This window comes from Chanos chanos, chromosome 2, assembly GCF_902362185.1.
Source record: "Chanos chanos chromosome 2, fChaCha1.1, whole genome shotgun sequence".
NCBI lineage: Eukaryota > Metazoa > Chordata > Actinopteri > Gonorynchiformes > Chanidae > Chanos > Chanos chanos.
The window spans coordinates 23,163,772-23,184,011 of NC_044496.1; the positions used below are offsets into that span (position 1 = coordinate 23,163,772).

The 20,240-nt window shown below is 41.1% G+C and overlaps 2 protein-coding genes across 4 annotated transcripts in view; one reads left to right on the top strand and one right to left on the bottom strand.

Annotated features, from left to right (window-relative positions):
- Positions 1 to 2,032, bottom strand: part of phkb (phosphorylase kinase, beta) — a 54,134-nt gene extending 52,102 nt beyond the window's left edge. For 2 of the 3 annotated variants that reach the window (XM_030764628.1, XM_030764630.1), the window contains exon 1: positions 1,963 to 2,032. In XM_030764628.1, the coding sequence (XP_030620488.1) occupies positions 1,963 to 2,026 (64 nt within the window). In that variant the 5' untranslated portion in view covers positions 2,027 to 2,032. Of the gene's footprint in view, positions 1 to 1,016; positions 1,110 to 1,962 lie in introns of those variants that run through there. The other variant, XM_030764629.1, reaches the window with a different exon arrangement.
- Positions 2,033 to 2,323: 291 nt separating this feature from the next.
- Positions 2,324 to 20,240, top strand: part of itfg1 (integrin alpha FG-GAP repeat containing 1) — an 88,130-nt gene continuing 70,213 nt past the window's right edge. The window contains exons 1-6 of the mRNA XM_030765042.1: positions 2,324 to 2,499; positions 2,936 to 3,020; positions 3,327 to 3,466; positions 3,786 to 3,843; positions 4,259 to 4,333; positions 4,498 to 4,592. Of these exons, the coding sequence (XP_030620902.1) occupies positions 3,331 to 3,466; positions 3,786 to 3,843; positions 4,259 to 4,333; positions 4,498 to 4,592 (364 nt within the window). The 5' untranslated portion in view covers positions 2,324 to 2,499; positions 2,936 to 3,020; positions 3,327 to 3,330. The remainder of the gene's footprint in view (positions 2,500 to 2,935; positions 3,021 to 3,326; positions 3,467 to 3,785; positions 3,844 to 4,258; positions 4,334 to 4,497; positions 4,593 to 20,240) is intronic.

Below are 20,240 nucleotides of genomic sequence, written 5' to 3' on the forward strand. Positions count from 1 at the left end.
AAACCTATTGTTTACATCCATTTATACATAGAGGGTGAACATTCATTTCAAACAACAAAGCTAAATAATGCAAAAAACAGCGTGCCTGACACATATTTGCACATTCAAGTAGCAAAGCATGCTATGAATGAAAAGCAAGGTATGTATTCTCCAAAGACAAATATCTACCCAAGGATGCCTGCAAACTTGAGGCATACAGTTTGATTCTAAATTCAAGGCACTCAAAGAAAAATAAAAGAATAATGGAACTTTGCACCAGCAAATTCAGCCTTCTCTGAGGCAAAGTGAATTTCAGGGAAACCCTGTTAGCCAAAGCACCATTTCAGACACATTTAACTTTGGAGTGATTTACATTTTAATGGAATCGACCCAGGGTCAATACTGCAGGTGCTAGAAAATACACATTTTCCAGGCAAATTAGCATAATTTCCATCAGGTTTTAAGTGGCAGGACAAAGCCATCTCTTTTAAAGATAACTCTCTCTAAGCTCTGAACACCCAACAACCAAATGAAAGCTTTTTTGGATTTATATTTTACTACACTGATACATAAGTACAACAAGCCTCTGTTTTCTACCTAACATGAATCAGACTCTTTGGTTAATGAGACACCATTTAAATGTAACTGTATTTTGATTAAACGGTACTATTTTTACATAGTAAACAGGGTCATTGTGTAGGTTTTTCAGTTTGACAAAGTCACAAATCATATTAATTCTTTGTCTTGGTTAGAAATGATTTCAGACCATGCATCCCAACACCAATCAGTAAAACTTTTAAAATTATGAAAAAAAATTAAAAATCCATCTTCAAATGCAAACAAGGTTGTGGAATAAGATGAAATGCAGAAACGTTTTAAAGGTAAGTCTGAATGTACCTGATAGTCGCGATAAGATGATATCCTAATGATATCCTAGCTCTTTCTTTGAGCTTCAGTGGAACCGAAGTCAGCTCTCTGATCTTTAAATCCACATTCAAGTGAAACCAGAGAGATTTTTTTTTTCAACAATGACTTACCATATCTGTGGAGTTTGCGATGGATGTTGGGAACCTCATTGGCTTCAGTGGCCATTTTCAAAAGGTGAGCGTTAAGGCAATCGTCTCTCAGTTATACTACAATGCTACTGCAATTCAGAGGGTTAGTCAAGCATTAGAAAGAAAGACAAATTACATGGAATTACACTGTAAATTCATCAAGCATGGTTACTGAATGGGATGCAACAGATTAACACACAAGGCAATGCGCTGGAGATGATTCTCTTCTTTTAATAAGGGAATGAGACAGTTAACCTTTGTTGGTATGTTGGCATACTAGAGCTGATATAACCGATTTTATTTATCTTATTGAAAAAAAAGCCATAATACTTAAGAATCCTGCCATTATACATGCTATACTGTTTTCTGCTGTCAGTTGGCAGTGACAAGTGATAGGCTAATAATTGAGGGGAAAATAAATAAATAAATAATAATAACCCTGTGCACAGACAAACGAATGAATAAATAAACACATTTCTACTAAATTCACAGACACCGATTGCTTCAAACGTGTTGTGTGAACGGATAAAGTCTCAAAATATTGTTGTAACTGTCTGCAGTAGACTGAACTAGTACATTCACCAGTCAAGTGCTTGAGTACACAAACGTACTGATAGTAGACTATTAGTAAAATATTGTTATCATGATGGACATGAAAACGATGTTTCAGTTAATTATTGTTGAACATTTTGCATGATATCAAACGCACACTCTGAGGCTTAATGTTTTCCTTGCTCAAATCTTAAAATAGCGACTGAGCACTGTAAACTTTAAGCCTGACCTTTAGAGATACTCTCACCCGTTAGACACAAGTACACAGCTTTGTGCAATGCATTTTTCCCCCACAATGATAAGCAGCACAAGTGGCATTACAACAGACAACAAACGTAGTTAAAAGTGAGCACTCGCATTACTTAATATCCCAAACCTGAACGTTTAGATTTAGCTTTGAATTCCAACAATTTCCATCCGACATCCGCCAGACTAGCCATGTTTGCAGTGGAATAACGACGCAACACGACAGCGTCGTAAACCAGGAAGCGTGGATCTGATATCATCACCACCAGTCGTTAGAACTATCTGTTACTTTTAATTCTCTCAAGGAATCAGTATATTTCATATAAAAATCTACATATCATATTAGGTCTTATTTTGTCCTGAGATGCCATAAGTTTTTTGTGTGAAAACGTATTCTTATTTAAATGCCAAACCCTCTCCGCCTGCCGTAAAGCGATCTGCAGTATTCCAGTGTGTGTTGTTTTATTCTGGTGACAGGTGACAGTAAGAATGTTGCTGTCATGTACATTAATTTTCACCTTTACAGTATGCTTTCTTGGACAGCATATCACATTTGCATTACAAGATGTAACGACTGATTTGTTTGGTTCGGAAAATGTTGGCACAGTGGCTGCGTTTGGGGACTTTAACTCGGACAAACAAACAGACATCTTCATCATTAAACGACGTGAGTAACTTGTCCGTTTACTATCCAACGAGATAGGATTTAAATGAATTCAGTTTTTCAGATTTTAATATGAAAACATCTCACTATATAGGGCGGAGTTCGTACCGCCACATTTCAGCTATTATCTACACTTATGGATATCTAACCATGTAGCTTCCTGTTAATGACAGAGGTGTGGACGCAGTGTTGTGAATTAATGAATTATGACGCGATGTGTTTTAACAAAGTAGCTTCTGCTGTCAATTTCAATAGTGTCCATTCATTTGTGGTTTATAGTCAGTGGTTTATGAGCCCCCCGTGGAAAGCTATGATAAAGCAGTTTACTTTCTTGTTTGTACTCAGATGTTTAGCCGATAAGGACTTTTCCAGCATTACAGTAGGTAGTTGAATACAGCAACAACAACAATAGTAATAGTAATAATGCTTTCCTTTTCAGAAACTGAACTGTCAATTTTTTTGGCTGATCTTAAAGCTCCTTATTTCAAGCCCAAAGTCACTCTGTCAGAAAACGATTTACCAAGGTAAGTATGCCAGCCACACCAAGAAGTGTGACACACCAACTACTGTGAAACTGTTATTTGCAGGAATTGTAACTGCTTATAAAGACATTTTAGTGACGGTGTACTATAGAGGTTTGATATATTGATAAGAGCTTGAATTGGGCTATGTTTTTCTTTTTACAATGTTAGTTCACACTCAAAACACTATGTACATTTAACATTTAGGTCAGAACTATTTGTTGTTTAGAACTGTTACAGTTACTGTTTGACCTGTCTTTGTATGCTGAAGCTAACTGATGTGGATTTTTTTTTTTCTTGTCCCTGTAGTGACATGGTGATTAGTAGTGTAGTCCCAGGTGATTATGATGGAGATTCTCAGATGGATGTTCTTCTCACTGGTCAGCCTAAGGGCATTGACAGCCAACAGACGAGTGTATTCATTTTCTGGGGAAATAACCAAACACTTGGTAATTTTACATATGTTGAAGATAAAATGTGTTCTTAAAGAATAATTCACGCAAGCATTTGATTAGCATGATTTGCACTTAGTGATGTTGTTGTGAAAGACCCAATCAGTCAGAATAAGAACTTCTGAAAGCAACATGTATTGTTGTTAATGGCAATGTCTCACAGTTTATAGTGTATCTTTCGATTCTCTGAAGCAGTTTTGCTTTAAGGAATCTAAAAGTTAAGCACATGTAGCTATACCAAGATGAACCATATGTGATCTGTAACTGTAAATAGGCACTCAAAGCTTATGAGACATCAACAATTTTTGTTCTACAGAGAAAAATGGAAGGTCTGATCTCAACAGGACATTTAAGGATCAGCCCTTAATAATGGAGTAAGTATTCACCCTGTTTCACACAGTGGGTTTGTCAGACTGGATTAACTAGATGAGTATATAGTTGTATGGCAAACCGTAAGTTTCAGATGCAGCTTTGATCAGTCTCAGAACATCCTCACAATGTAAATTATGTTCAAGGGGATATGGATATTCATCCAGTCATGCTGAATTAAATTAGGAACTCACCAGTATTACTGTGCTTATTGTGTATCAGTTAGAATATATCATATGCTTACATAAATGTGTATGAATTGTTTTGTGATAGATTTTGCTGAACCTGTGGTTGTTTTTTCCCCTTTAAACATTGCATTTTGCTTTTTCCGGCTGTTATGATACCTGTATACGTCAGCAATGCAATTTAAGTGCTCTTAGCTGTTGTTTGATTTTCTTTTCTCTTATTTGTCCCTCTTAGCTTCAATGGGGATATGATTCCAGATATTTTTGGAGTTGTTGGTGATTTAACAGAGGTTTGCTATCTAACAGACAGGTAAGGGTTTTATATAGGTCTCTGTATATATTAAATGTAGAGTGAGGGCTCTGGTGTAAGGACTGATGCTCTTGCAGTAACTTGGTTTGTTAATATTCATGTAGACGTAATGATGGCTTTGTCAGTGAAGTGTCTGTGTAAATCAACAAATGACTTTCTATCAGGAAAGAAAAATGTGAGAAAGCCCTGGACTCCAATGCAGAGATCCGTGTTCCTCACTCTAACGCTTTCATTGACCTTAATAAGGACTTTACTGCTGGTAAGTGAAATATGATTCACTTTATTAAACTCCTATCTTTGCTTCATGCTTACCTTTAAGAGCTCTGTATCTTCCTCTTTTTCCTTCCTCATATATTCTTGATGGCCACATATGCTGAGGTCCTACTACTTCTCCAGGGATTAGTTTGGAATTTGTTTTCTGTTTTTTTTTTTACTACAGCATTTAGCATTAAGTTCTCTCTAGCCAAACAGGCGAATGCATAATGTACTGGCAGCCATAATAAGAGAAGTGCATCCGGATCAAAGACTTTGCATCAGATTTGAATGAATGACTTGTAGCTCGTCATGCTCTCGGTGGTCTGTGTTTCTTGAATTCCCCTATCTACACATTATTTTTTTCCTCCTAATAGACAGATTATAAATCCTGGTTTTCATTCTGGTGAAGCTCTTGGTTGTTTATGAGAATGTAAGGGGTAATTACTGAATAACTGTCAAGTTGTGTAACCTGACATCGTATGGAAGCTTAAACTCTGTGGACTACAGGCTCTGGAAGGACTTGATGAAATCCTTTCTTTATTTCTTTTGGAGTGGACCATTTCTCTTTGAGGGCTTTTGTGTTGAGACAACAAAAACAGTCTGCCAAACATAACATACAGAGTCAGACATAGATTAGACATTCAAGATACAGGCTCACTAAAGAAACACTGAGTGACACTCTTGGGGTATGTAGCACAAACTGCATCTCCCTTGCTCTCTTAAAAGTTCCGGAATCATGCGGTTGCATTGGTTTTCTTAGTGCAGGTAGTTTGATTTAACATTCCCTTTGCACCTTGTCTCCTTCTCTGAGATCCACACATCACCCAAACATTTCAGGGTGTCCTCTCTAGGAGAAGCTAAAATACAAAGCACTGAAAGATTCTTGTGAAGTTTTAGGGTTTTTGAAACTTAAACCCCAGATGGAAAAAGAAATTTACAGAAAAGATTTGTCTAGAGAATCCCTCAAAGAATAGGAAACCACCTGTACTGTGTTTGGTCTCACACCGTTTCTCTTTCCCATGCTGTTGAAAAAAAACCAGATGGGCTCAGTAAATGGCTCTTAAGCCCTGCAGAGTCGGATTGAAATGTACTGTGCTTTAACAATTTTCGAGTTGACTGAGAGAGGCAGAGATTCCCATTTTCCTCACCACTGAATAAATAAATCGGCTTCATCCGACAGATTGTTTTTGGCTTTTGTCACTCGTAACCCTGTCACCGTGACAGAGTGTTTCTCAGTCTTGTTTTCTGTCCAGGAGATTTAAGTCCTGTTTTAAACAAGCCCTGAGGGGTGTGTGTGTGTGTATGTGTATGTATGTATATGTGTGTGTGTGTGTGTGTGTGTGTGTGAGAGAGAGAGAGAGAGAGAGAGAGAGAGAGGGAGAGAGAGAGAGAGAGAGACAGAGAGAGACAGAGAGAGAAAGAGGGAGAGGGAGAGGGAGAGGGAAAGAGACAGACTGGTACTGAATTCTTCCTTGCTATTTGCTTTCTGGGCTGTGGTGTTTGAGCTGTGGCATAATGATTAATAATTAAGCTTTTGAGCCGATTAAAACTATGCTGCTCCTTTCATGCCAGCCCACCAAAGGAGTGAATCGAAAAATTCACAAATCGATGGGGGCATGTGACCTACTACTTTACTTTACTTTGAGCCAAATTCATTGGCTTTGTGCAAAAGTGGAAAAAATTGATTCATTTAATTTGCAAAATGCCAAGCTTACTGGTTTTAAGATTAATTTAATTGTTATACTAGACTTTTGAAAGTCATGTTAAGCTTTCTTCTCTGTGGTATGGGGGATAGATGGCCCAATCAGAGTTGCTATAATTCTTATCTGAATTTTCATAAATATGTTGATCCAACCCCAGAGCATTTGACATCTTCCAGTCCAAACTGAAACAAGCAAGTCTGGGCATGAGATTGTCTGATAGCATCACCAGCCTAAATAATGTCAGTTCTAGTGAGATTCTTCTGGAAGGTTCCCTGGACTGTGCGCATAAACTGTAAGTCAATACTTTGTCAAGCCCGAAGATAAAATGACTTTTAAAGTTGATAACGCAGCTCTTATCTCAAAAAGCTTCTGATATCCCATCTGTCATTTTTTCCCCTTATGAATCAAACGATCTTTTGAAGGCAGAGAGTCAAGTCAAAGCAGTTTTCAAGGGTAAAGAGTTTCCTTGTAAGCTTTCCAGTCAATCGTGTCACATATACTGTAATAATCCTACTGCCATAGCCCACTCTTAAGACACCATAAAGTGATTGTATTTTCTATTTTTGAACGTGAATGGATGTGTAGCTATTACTGGACTCTCATAAATCATCGGGCAGTTATACTGGATAGGAAAGACTGTTTCTCTCAGTGGCTCTTTCTAAACCGAACCTGCTTGCAGTCTGTGACAAACTTTGCTGTCTGTTTTATTTTGTGTTTTAGACAATGTAAGCGGCACTGTACTCACACCATATGAGTAACTGGGAGTGCCAAGCCGCTCCAAATAACACATCTCATGTTTGTTCCCAGCAGAAAATGTGTCCGTATTCATTACTGCAATTGACTGAACAAGAACAAAACATTGAACCCGTACCAGTTTGTTAGGCCACGTAATAAGAATACGCAGCCTGTTGAATTACTGAGAACATTTCCAGGAAAGATGTCAGCCACTGGTAGGTCAGAAAGTGTTGAGAAATTACCTTTATCCTTGTGCACAGTGTGGTACTGAAAAAAACAAAAGAATGTGAATGAGCAAATGAATGTTGTATTTCTTTATGAGGGTTTTTTTTTTTGACCCAAAGTGCATCTGCTCTAACAAACAGATTTTAACCCCCAGGTACAGATTCCCTATTGAACAGTCATTTGTTTAAGCCATAATGAATGCATTGGCTTTTACTCATTCAGACACAGGAAAAAAGGTCAAATTGACCTTCAGATGGAAAACACGGGCCAAAATACGTTTATTCCCAGGGTGACATGGCACCCCTGTTTCTGTGGTATACATCTAACACCCTCTTGGCAGGAGACTGGAGCAAAACGCTGCTCCCAAACCATCTGGAGGCCGTCCCATCACCGGAGACACGGCCCGGCTGCTGCCTCTGATTGGCAGGCGGTGCATGGAGAGTGCTCTCTGAGTCTTTGCAGCTGTGGCAAAATTGCAGCAGATTAACGACAGCCACGAAAGAAAAAATGAACCCCCCCCCCCCCCCCCCCCCCCCCCCAGCTAAATCGCATACCACTTGCTCTGCAATTATGGCTGTCTGGTGTGACAGGGTTTTGCCAGTGAAGAGACCATTGGGTGTTGGTATTGGAGGCTTTTTAGGAAGAACCAGTCCACTGAATTGCAATTCTGTATCGTCCGGCGCACCTGCTCTTCTGAGCCCTTGAAGCTCTGGAATATGATTTTGGATCTTCTATCACGTCAGAGAGAAAAATGACTCTGGCCTGCTAATCCACTGTAGACTGTGCAAATCTGCTCAGTAACCATCACCTTCTGTCACCACGCTGATCCCTATGGGTCCTCATGGTTGTACATATATGTATGTATGTGTATGTATGTGTGTGTGTGTGTGTGTGTGTGTGTATATATATATATATATATATATATGTACACACACACACACTGCCTGGCCCCAAAAAGAAAGTCGCTGTTTGGAGCCTCTGGAGGCAGTGTTAGGATCTGGGGTTGCTTCAATTGGTCAGGTCTAGGCTCAGCAATGTTATGTGGCAATAAAATGAAGTCAGTTGAGTACCTGAATGTACTGAATGACCAGGTTATTCCATCAATGGGATTTTTTCTTCTCTGATGGCACAGGCATATTCCAAAATGACAATGCCAAGATTCATCGAGCTCAAATTGTGAAAGAGTAGTTCAGGGAAAATGAGGAATCATTTTCACACACGAGTTGGCCACCACAGAGTCCTGACCTTAACCCCATTGAAAGTCTTTGGGATGTGTGGGGAAGACTTTACAGAGTGGTTCGACTCTCCCATCGTCAACAAGATCTCGGACAAAAAGTTGATGCAAATCTGGACGGAAATAAATGTTGTGACGTTGCAAAAGGTTGTTTTTCCCCCTTTCTATAGGGGCAGATTAAATATCTAGTCAAACATTATATGATAAGGTAAATGTTAGTGCAAATATAGTTTCAAAGGATGTTCCTCTGCAGGATGTCCAGTCTGACAGACAAAAGTTCACAATAGTTTTCTGTAGGATGAAGTGGCCATCCTGAGCAGCTGTTTTCAGTATAAGGACTGCTCGCCAAGGTCAACGTGAGAGTGATATTTTATTAGCACACGTCCTGTTTAGGATGAGAGGCCCAGGTCAGCGTGGGAGTGATATTTTATTAGCACGTGTCCCGTTTAGGGTCAGAGCCCCAGGATCGGATCATGTTTGTGCTGTGACCCCAATTCTAGTCGCAGGTGTAAAGCTGTAAATATACACAGCGAGGCCTTGGTCACCTTAGCTCCCGGTAGAAAAGTTCTGAAATTGCATCCATTTGGATGTCAGGCCCTCATTTGAGCGTTAAATTGGAATGTCCAGCACACCCTGTCTGCTCCCACCTTACATCCCACAGTCTGGTAACTAGCATTTGTGGGCATTTTTCCCCTCTCTGCTTTTTCTATATCTAATCTCTGGTCCTTCCTGTGTGTTGAGGTGATCGGCATTCGATTACTGCAGACATAGGCGACTGGTTCAGTTAGGAAATGCGATCCTAATAGGCTAATGCAAAAAATGCTTGAGTTACTCTCCACTGCCAGTGCCTAAAGCCTGGCTAATACGCAGCTAAAAGAGTAGTTGACACCTAACAGTGAAATTAGTTCCAATAAGCCTCTGGCTCCAGCAAAACTGCTTGCAAGAAATGCTTCTTAACGCGATGTGTTTTATATATTTATATACACTCTACGCAACATGAATGCTCCCATGGGCTCTGTATCACATTTTCACATCTTAATAATCTTCTCGCTAAGCCAGTCTTTCGTGGATGTGGGGACTCATTAAAGAAGGTGGTAATTGCCAAATAATTACAAATGTCATTATGCACAAATATACACAAAAGACACTGATGCCGCCCTGTGACTTGTTGCTAAGCAACATTGCATCAAAATGTTCCAATCTGAAGCCAATTAGACAACCTTTCTCTCCGAGAGTGACAAGTTAATTGTTGAGTAACATAAAGAAAACAGATTTTCCGCATTAGAAGGTTACTGGAGTGGAAGTTTGCCAAATGTTAATCGGCAGATTTCAACTACAAAGCAGGAAATAGAGGTCTGGTGTTAGAGTAGTTCTTCTGAACTCCGAAAAATGCTCTGCAAAAACCATTTGCCTGATGTGTGTGAACCTCAATGGACATTTCTGAATATTGTGTTTAATTTTGTTTTTTGACATAAACCTGTAAAGAAACAGCATATTCTTATGTATCAGTATTCCTTGAAGATACTTTTGAACTCAGCCCATGAGCCTCATCTCTTTTTTTCATACTTTTATTTGTCATTGTCGGTCTGTCTTTCCCTTTTTTCGGTTTGTCTCTTCTTGGGAATTGAAGAGAACAAACACAGAATAAGTCCTGCTTCCAGGCTGTGTTTATGCAGTCCCTTCCAGATAGCTGGCAGAATATCAAACACAAATTTGCAATGTTTACTTAGGAGGCCTAAGAGTCTACTCTAACAAGAGTTCTGATTACTGAATACTGAATTGTTTCGCATACAGGAGGTTCTAATTTATTTCTGTTTTTATTTTCCTTCTTTGTTTGTCTCCAGCATACTGTGTCCACAATGTTAATGTACTCTCTCAGGTCATCTAGAGACACCAATTAGACACCCCAATCCCCCAACATATCCCATATTATCCTGGTTCAGTTGGCCACTAAAGGTCTAGAAGAGCTCCAGGATTTTCACTGTCAGTCTGCAGGCTGTATGCAGACTCTACAACCTCACAAATGTTTTTCACTGTGATTGGGCTGGCTGATGAAGATCTGCTATAATTATTGAAATCTTTTTGCTTTTTTCGAGCTATGCTCATGTATATATTGACTGAGAAACAAATCTATGCAAGCTCCCCATCACTTCTCACGTTTTCTGTTACGTGTCAGAGTTCATTGCATAATTGTATTCTGTCTATACTTCACATATTCAAACACGTGTCACATTCCATAAACACACAAACTCATACACGCTCACCAATGACTTTTCCTTCACGGTTTCACTATCTAAGCTTGTTACTTTGCCACATTGGGTGGTTTCTCTCTCTCTCTCTCTCTCTCTCTCTCTCTCTCTCTCTCTCTCTCTCTCTCCCTCCCTCTCCCTCCCCCTCCCTATGTCTCTCTTTTTTTTTCTTTGCCTGGATGAAGTGACAGAGAAATGGGTTATGGCATACAAGGGGTTAGCATAATCCCCCATGGTGTACCTACGTTGTTCCCTTAATGGTTTTATGAGATTATTTTCCCTCAGAATAGCATCTCCCCATTTTCCGCTGCAGATGTGTCATGCTTGTGAATGAAGTGCTTTGAAAGTGCTGGGGTTGGTGGCGCCCAGCAAGCGCGTTTGGTTTATACAGAATTTATTTATAGACTTTAAATTTCCTTCTGCTCTAAATTTGATTCTCACATCCTTCTTCCCTGCCAGACTCTCTTAGATAGAGTTTACCTCTACTTACACTTAATATCCTTCATGTTCCCTTTTTTTGCAGAGAAAAACAAGGATCTAAGCATAGATCCAGGCAGGGAACTGAGAGAGACAAATAAGACTGGATGTTGTGTCTGATCCTATCAACAAACTGTAGCTGGATGATGACTTGGGAAACATTAGCTCATGCTGTTAACCTGTGGCCTCAGCTGATTATTTTGAGATGAATTTGATCTCATTCCCAGATAGAGAACATGAGGATCCTATCAATACAGTCAGGCAAAATGCTCCCATTACAATGCTTGTTTGGAGGGTAAATTGTAGAAGCACTGTTTTCGGTCGGTTTGGTCACAGCTTAGTGTATTGCAGTAATGAAGGGGTTTTCCTGAGTTGTTTTCTGAGCAAACAAACGTGTTCTCTGTGCTCTGTGGTTAAAGCCAGTATGAAAGGCACAGTGAGGGAAAAGAGAGTTAGTGCCTCTGAGATGTGTTTGAGGTTTTTGCTCTTTGCCAAATGTCTCTGTGAACTATAGCTGGGCCCGAATATTCGACTATTCAGATATTCGTTCGTTGGGTAGGTATTTGTGATTCGGATATTTTTGGTCACGCACTGTGGAAATGCCAACATAAAAGCTCACATTAATGAAAGTCTATTTTGCGCGTGAACATAAGCGCATACATGTGCGCGTGCATGAACGTGACGTGCACTTAATCTGCTTGGAAAATAGTTGCAACTGATCTGAATAGTTAAAATAGAACATAAGAAGTATTGTAGGAATACCCACCCCCCCGCCCCCCCCAGCCGAATATTCGAATATTCGCTGGTGATTGCTACCGAAGCTCCGGAGCTGGTATTCGGGCCAGCCCTACTGTGAACCCTGGTAAAAGTTAGGGGCCTGGACCCAAAGATGAAATTATTTGCATGAGCTAAGACAGATCATGTAATGCCTGCAGCTGTTGTTAGCTGGGTTATTTCTTCCGGGAAATGATAAAAATATAAAAACTGCCTTGAAAATAGCTGGTATTTGGCAATTGCAGTCTGGCCTCTCCACTTTTTTTTTTCTTTTTTGGCTGAAATGTATTTTCTGATTTTCCTATAACATGAGTGGGTTGAGCCATGAGTATCCGCATGCTCTCTCTCTCTCTCTCTCTCTCTCTCGTGTCTGTGTGTGAGCGTGCGTGCGTGCATGTGTGCGGGTGTGTGAGCGTGTGTGTGCACGTACTGCGGGGGGGTACTGAGCTGATCATTTCTTTTGGCTGAGGTATCCATTTCATGATGCCTTGTCTGACATTTCCCTTGTAATGTCAAAGGTTGTCCTCAGCCATGCCACTGCCTAAAAGCAGAGTGGAGAGAAGAGGTTAAAGACAAGAAAAGAAGTCAAAAATCGATACGGAGGTAGAGCAAAGAATGACCTTAAATGAATTAAAGCGCTCACTCAAACTCTCCTCTCTTTTTTTCTCTCTTTTTTCTCTCTTTTTTCTCTCTGTCTGTCCGTCTCTCTCTCTCTCTCTCTCTCTCTCTCTCTCTCTCTTTCTAACACTCTGCAGTGTACCCTCTGCCTCTTGGGACTTAGGAGCATACATTAACACTCAAGAGCACACACACACACAGCCACAAACACATGTGCACTGCACAATAGCAAACATTTCAAATACTTATTGATCATTGATCATTAGTGACACATCCATCATTCGTTGTACCTCTGGAGCTTTTCCCACCTCCCTCACTCCTCTGAGGAGGTCTGGCTGTGTGCCTGTCCCCCTCCCATTACAGAAATGAGATGGAGGTCAGACGTGGTTTTAGGTGATCTCACCTCTGCTGTTTTAGCTTGCCAGGGTAGACCAGTTCCTCTTTCTCTCCTTTTCCCTCTCTTGATTTGCTGTGAAACGGTTGAGGGAGTAGCCTAACAAATGAGGTGTTCACTGCTGTTTAAATTGACAGAAAATGGGAGAACTTAAAAAAAAAAAAATCTGACTTCTCCTGGCTAAGAGGAGGAGATTTGTTTGAAATGGACTATGTGATACCTGCTGGATACCTCTCTGGAGACCGCGGGGCTCATTCAAAGTCTGGTGCATGGGGTTGGCCACTGAGCCTAGTTTCTGTAGAATTGTCCAATTAATTATGATGACATCGCACAAAGGCAAAGATAGTCTGGGCAAAAAGCCATTATGGAAAATAAAGGATGTGACTTATGTCGGGATGATTGACGCTGCATATCAAGATACTCTTGCTCGCTCTCTCTCTCTCTCTCTCTCTCTCTCTCTCTCTCTCTCTCTCTCTCTCTCTCTCTCTCTCTCTCGCGCTCTCTCTCTCTTTCCCTCTCCCTCCCTCTCTCTGTCTTTCCTTATCGCTGGTACCTAAGTTCCATTAATATTGTCCTAAGGACAGTGTTCACTCTGTGCGCATGCTTGTTTATGTGCACTTTTGTGTGTGTGTGCGCTTGTGTCTCTCTCTCACAGTACTATATCCTTGACTACATGCTCGCTGTGTTAGAGTTATGCATTTTTCCCCCATATAAAACAAACAGTTTTGTTCCCTTCCGTTGATTGGAACCTCCTCTTCGCATAGACAGATAGAAAGGAGAAAAAGAAGAGTAATGAGAGAGAAAACTCACCAGATTTCTCTCCCGCCCACTGGCAGCATGGTGCCTGAGAGGCAGCGGAAGTGCACCAGCGACAGGCGGGCAGATGATAATGGAGATCATTCAGCGAGCGGCATGTCGGCATTGTTTGTAACTAATGAGAGTGCAGGAGTTGTGAATGCGCCATAATTAACTACCAATCAGCACCTCTGCCTGGCCTCATTTGTCACTCAGAGCTGCTGTATTTTTGCCTTTTTGTCTCAGCAGCCAAGATCCTTTGCCCTCCGTACCTTACTCAGCTCACTTGTTCTCATACCGACTCACTCAGTTTGTGTCCTCTTACTGTTTGTATGCGTGCGGGGGTGGGCTTTGCTGGATGTTTGTGTTCCCAAGTAGCAAAGATTATGCTCCAAATTCATGTAAATGTTTTGGTGCTCCATGCTCATGGCACCTGAAAAATGCCATTGTACCTGTGTACACTTGGCTTCATTTGTTTTTTTTTTGGTTTTTTTTTTTTCCTTTTTCAAAGAACACTGTGTGAGTCCAGAGGATGAGTGTGATGAGTGGACTTTGCTCTGTCATAATTCAGTAGTCACAAGGAGACCTAACATCCAGAGTCGTGACTCTAATCCCTTACCTTCCACTCAGACTTTTGCTGTCTTTACAATTAGGGAAGAACACTACTATAATTACTTTGGCGACTAGCTCATGGGCTGTGTCTTATTCTGTCATGGACAGGAGCAGTGGCATTGTATTTACTGCTTGTCAGACACATAATAGCTTAATGGATAAAGGTCTTTGCTATACATCTCATCTATTAATCCAGTTACTGTAGGTAAAAGCTACAGGTCTGAGTGAGTGCCTGGCACGCTGTGAAGCCCACGTGGAATGATTCAGTATGTGGTGTGTGTGAGTAAGCAAAGGCAGGAGTGTCAGCCGGGAGCTGGGGCATGCAGCCAGGACACAGATTAAGCAGGTAGTCCATACTCATCCAGCACTAAAACAGCCCCACTGCTGCACTGCAGCTCGCTCAATACACTTCACACTGTGTGTGTGTGTGTGTGTGTGTGTGTGTGGTGTGTGCACACGCGTGCATGTGCGTGTCCGTTTTTGTGTGTTCACTCACGCCTGTGACTGTTGCCACAGTAACCATTGCCCTAAAGTCCAGGAACAATAGGAGCTGTTTGGGATGCAGCACTCAGACTCTCCATTTCAAGAGTGAGTCTAGTTGCACCCTGCTGACGGGCTTTGACTCCTTACACTCCTGTGTATTATGACATAGTACGTCAAACCCTAGGTTCCCGGTCACTCAGCTGCATGAGTAAAACAACATTAAATAAAAAATAAAGCATAACTCAGTTAGATGACCGTGAATCATTTCACAGGAGGGTTCTGCATTGTTTTGTTTTTTTAACATTTTAACTGTGAATCCTGTAAGCTTTTTAAAATATGATGTCTTTATCTTCTAATTAAAAACTGTCTTCAGAAAAATCCAGTTCATTATGGTTTACCCTTTACTAAAATCTCTCTCTTGAAAAGCCTGCATCACCACTACTTTAAGATGGTTGTTATATCATGTAGACAGAGAGGAGGGGGAGAGAGAGAGTTGTTTAGAAGGTACTTCAGATATTTTCACGTACAAAACAAATCCTTCGGAGTGTTTGCTGGGCTAGCTGTGCAATCTACAGAAACACATTAAGGTTACCTTTACCAAGCAGTCACCAGTAGGGGAATATCTGACCAATGAGTTTGTATTCTTAAGGGTAAAGAGGACATTTTGCTTGTCACAAGTGCCATAGCAGACAGACATAGCCAAATCAAAGTCTGACACTTAATGCTGTACGTGACACTCCGCTCAAGAACTGTGTTTTTCAAATTGCACATGCAATTTTGTTTTGTTGCGTTGTTTATTTCTTCACAGTCATGAAAACTTCGTAAAGCCTTAACTGTTCAAACACTTGCTTCTCTCTCTCTCTGTCTCTCTCCCTCCCTCTCTCTCTCTCTCTCTCTCTCTCTCTCTCTCTCTCTCTCTCTCCCCCTCTCTCTCTTCCTCTCCTTCCCTTAGCAGTGAGACCATTCTTTGGCTCTAGTTTATGTGCATTCGTTTGTTGTACTTTGTCCTAATTTAAACTTGGTACAGAACGTGTTGCTTTGCTCTCTCTCTCTCTCTCTCTCTCTCTCTCTCTCTCTCTCTCTCTCTCTCTCTCTCTCTCTCTCTCTCTCTGTGTTGTGTGTTCACTGGGGGAAAGGAGGACAGCACACTGAAAGAAGTAGTCCAAATGTTCATCTCCACATCTCCCCTTCTTTCTCCTCTCTCGCCAAAGAGACTCATCTATTCATGTGATTGTGCTGTTATCATGGTCTGGGACACAAAGCTTGGAAGCAAAGCCCTAAAGTGAGCAAAGGCTTGTCTGTGCTGGATGTTCCCAGAGCAGGGAGGGGTGGGGAGGGAGGGAGGGAAGGGGGAAATGAGCATCGGTCCACACTGGGCTCCCTTTTTTAAACCCTCTCATTAGGCCTAATGGAGAAGTGCTAAGGAAGCTGGACAAACAGGATTTCAGCTCCTCAAACAGCAGGGCCTGCTGGCTCATGTGGGACCCCTGTTTATAATCCAGGATGGCCAGAATATCTGTGCCTAACACAGCAAAGGCACTTATCCAGTTTACTTTTTTTTTCTATTTCTTTTTTATCCCAAGCATCCATTTTTGGACTTGCAGTTTTCTTTTTCTTTTGAAGATGGCGTACTGTCCCACAATAGATCGTAGATCTTTGATCTTGGTCCAAGCTTGTTTCTCCACAAAATGTTGTAGATGTTATTTTTTTGAGAGTGTGTGAGAATGTGTGTGAGAATGTGTGTGTGTGTGTGTGTGTGTGTGTGTGTGTGTGTGTGTGTGTGTGCGTGTCAGGAAATAAAAGGTTTAAGCCCTAGCATTTTTGTGAGGCAGGAGGCACTGTAAGAAGGCTTCAGCTTACTAGCTGAACAAGGGTACTCCACCTCCATTATACAGGTCTCACTGAGCACTAAGAAAGTGATCTGGAAGAAACACCTCAGCACTCAGAACTAGCGATCAGCCACTTATTCCCCCCCATATCCCCTGAGATCACCCACGTGTCTGTTCCAGCTCAGGCCGCCTGCCTGGAAACCCTGTGACCAATCATCGCACTTTTGATTCCCCTGACACGAGGCATTGGGCAGTGCAGTCTATCATGCCACTTCTCCCAGGCTGTGCAACACATTTTTACCACTGCATTTAGGCAGGTCATTGAGTTTATTCTGTGGTAAAAAATATGTAGAGAATCAAATATAATGAAATATAATAAAATATGTTGTTTTTGTATTAGTGCAGTTCAGGGTTTTTTTGTGTTTGTTTTGTTTTGTTTTGTTACTTTGAATCGGAATGCTTCCTTGCCAGACTCTTGGCCTTGATGAAAAAACTGATTTTAAACTTGTGATAGATTTTGAGTGAGTCACCGAGAAAGCAGGAAAACCTCAGTGTTATGACCAGTCACACTAATCAACATTTGACCCCTCATGAACCATAGTCCACATGTGTTTGTTGATGTTTTAATCCCATGGTCATATCCAGATATTCATATGTTATTGGTGGTCGCATGTCAAGAGGACCACAAACAAACAAACATAAAAAAAATAAAAATAAAAATAAACAAACGCTCTAACAAGGTGCAGGGGCGTTCTCAAAGCACACGGAGGGAGAGATCAGGCTGGAAGGGAAAAGAAAAGGAGCTGTGCAGAGCTGAGGATTTGCTTTTGGAGGACTACATGTAGCTGTGTGAAACGAGAGCGTGAAATTAATGGGAACGCTATTCAAGGCATATATTAATATATTACTCCCTGCGTATGTAATCAAATTAATTCAAAGAGGATGAGACGCTGTCTGCCTCTCACTGTCGCTCACATTCTTCTCTGTCGCCTCTCGTTATGTTCTGTGACACTCCCGATTATCCAATTAGATAGGACGTGTGTGTTTCAAAGGCTACTTCATTCTGCTGATTTTATAGATAAGCTACTGCCATACCAAGACGCAAGCATACACATTCCTTCAACGCCTAGTTCTACATCTGCCATAGCCATGTAGGCTGTTCAGTTAACACTCCACCTTTCTTTTTACCATTGCATTTTTCATTTACTGTTTTGAAGTCGGTTTTGTTTGTCATTTGTAAGCTGTACTGTAGAATCCCTATTCAACTTTGTCCATTCAGCATGTAGAAACAGGTATTGTGACAAGTTCTGAAAATGAGCTTAAATTTGCCGCTCTAAAGAACGCAGTGCTAATTCTGCGAAGCTTTTTGGACAGCTGTTTGTGTGAATGTACATTCATCAGCAGTTATGCAAAATGTTTTTCCACTCTTGAAAGGACAGCATTTATTTGGAGTCAGGTATTTTGACCTTGAGCTTCTTTTCTAATGAATAATTGAATTGGTTTATTAATGAGTCGAGAGTATGTAATAGAATTTAAAATTTGTGATTCTTTCATTTTAGAATGGAGTGACAAATCATTCAGCAGCTGACATAAAAACCCTCACTTTCCTCTGTATTAAACATGGTCAGAGAAATGGAAACAGCTCTGGGTTTCACCTGCTATTTCAAAGTCACTCTCTTTTTGTTGTATTATTTAATTGAACTGAATTTACATTTAAATAAATGAACATAAGAGGGAAAGGAAAATAAATATCAGAATGGAAAGCCATTTCACCAAATGAGGACTAAGTGCATTTCTTATTACACTGTAATTAAGACGGATGTTCCAGGATATTATGTAACTGCTCCCAGAAAGAGAAGTTTAGTTTAGTTGTATTTTACTGCATTGACTGACATAATTTATAAACATTTTTAAAAACAGTTCCAGGAATACAGCACTCACAGTAATACATTTCTCAGCAATCATATCATTAATACTGTCTTCTTCTTTTTCTTTATTTTTCCTTTTTCACATGATTTTTAAGTATGCTAATTTGAGTACAGCTGGACGGTCAAAATGACACGATGGTATCATTTAAACATCTCTAAGTGACATTTTGTGGCAATTGCAATGCTGCATTTAATGAGTAACTGGTAAAGTACAAGTTCTTAAAAATAGGGTCACGTCCCTTGACACAGAGCGCACTTATAGACACACACATGCGCGCACACACACGCGCACACAGCCAAGCTGTCAATGGCTGTGTGCATGAGAGTGTCAGCTTGCTGTAATGAGCCAGTGTGTCCCACAGGGAGCTGTAAGTGTTTACGGGGCGTGTGTCTGCGTGTGAACGCGTGTGATCTGCCAAAGCGACCGGTCTCGTCCAAAGACCTGAGCGTAATCAGCCCCGTGTAACACTCCTGCACCCGCCACCGCTCTGAGTCTGATTAATGACGCTGTTTATTCCCCATCTCATCAAGCACAACAAGGATGTGCTACACTCCCCACAGGGAGTACGACTTAAGACCACTGAGAGAGGGAGAGAGATTAAAATAATGAGAGGAAGCGCATGACGAAGAGAGAGTGAGAGAGCGAGAAAGAGCGGAGATGGAAAAGCGAGATACTCGTAGAGGGTGGGAAAAGTTGCTGAAATGGAGATGAGAAGAAGCAAAAGAACGAAAGCGAGACAGATTGCCGCTCAAATGTTCGTCTCCTCTGACAGGTTTCTTTTTTTGTCCTCTCAGAGATCAGAGCCAGGATTCTTTTCCTAGTTCTTCTGCCTCTTCAGAAATTACAGCTAGATTCAGTTAGTCTGTCACACATGCAGCTTCTCTTTCAGACTTCACACAAACAAATGGAGGGCTTCCTGAAAAGCAGGTTCAGGATCAGACTTAGTCAAGGACGCATAGGGAGGTGCATACACTTTGTCTGTCGTTTTTCCTTATTGTATCCCTTTTTTTTAGCCTACTCTCTCTCTCTCTCTCTCTTCTCTCCTCTCCTCTCTCTCTCTCTCTCTCTCTCTCCCTCTTTTTGCCTCACCCCCCCCCCTCCCTCCCTTACTCTGTGTGTCATTCTATTTCTCTCTCTCTCTCTCTCTCTCTCTCTCTCTCTCTCTCTCTCTCTCTCTCTCTCTCTCTCTCTCTTTCTCTCTCTCTCTCTTGCACACGCACACACACACACACACACACACACACACACACACATGCACACACACACACCCTTTCATCTGCTCTTTGTGAAAACTGGGTCTGATTTACTATGAACAGTCCATGTGATGTGCATCCTGTCCTGCCACGGTTAAGCTGAATTATATCGCTATAATATTGGATTTCCATGCCTTCAAATGAGCCCATCATCTCACAAAGGGAAGAGGAGGTATTGACGTGAGAGAAAATGACACCACTCAACTCGACACCAATCAGTATAATAACTCACTGCAGTAGGCAGTCTCCATCAGAATAATCATACTTAATGTGTGTGTAGCGATAGGGTGACTGAGAGTTAATGAAGGATACTCTATCAGTCCCACAATAAAGCAAGTGACA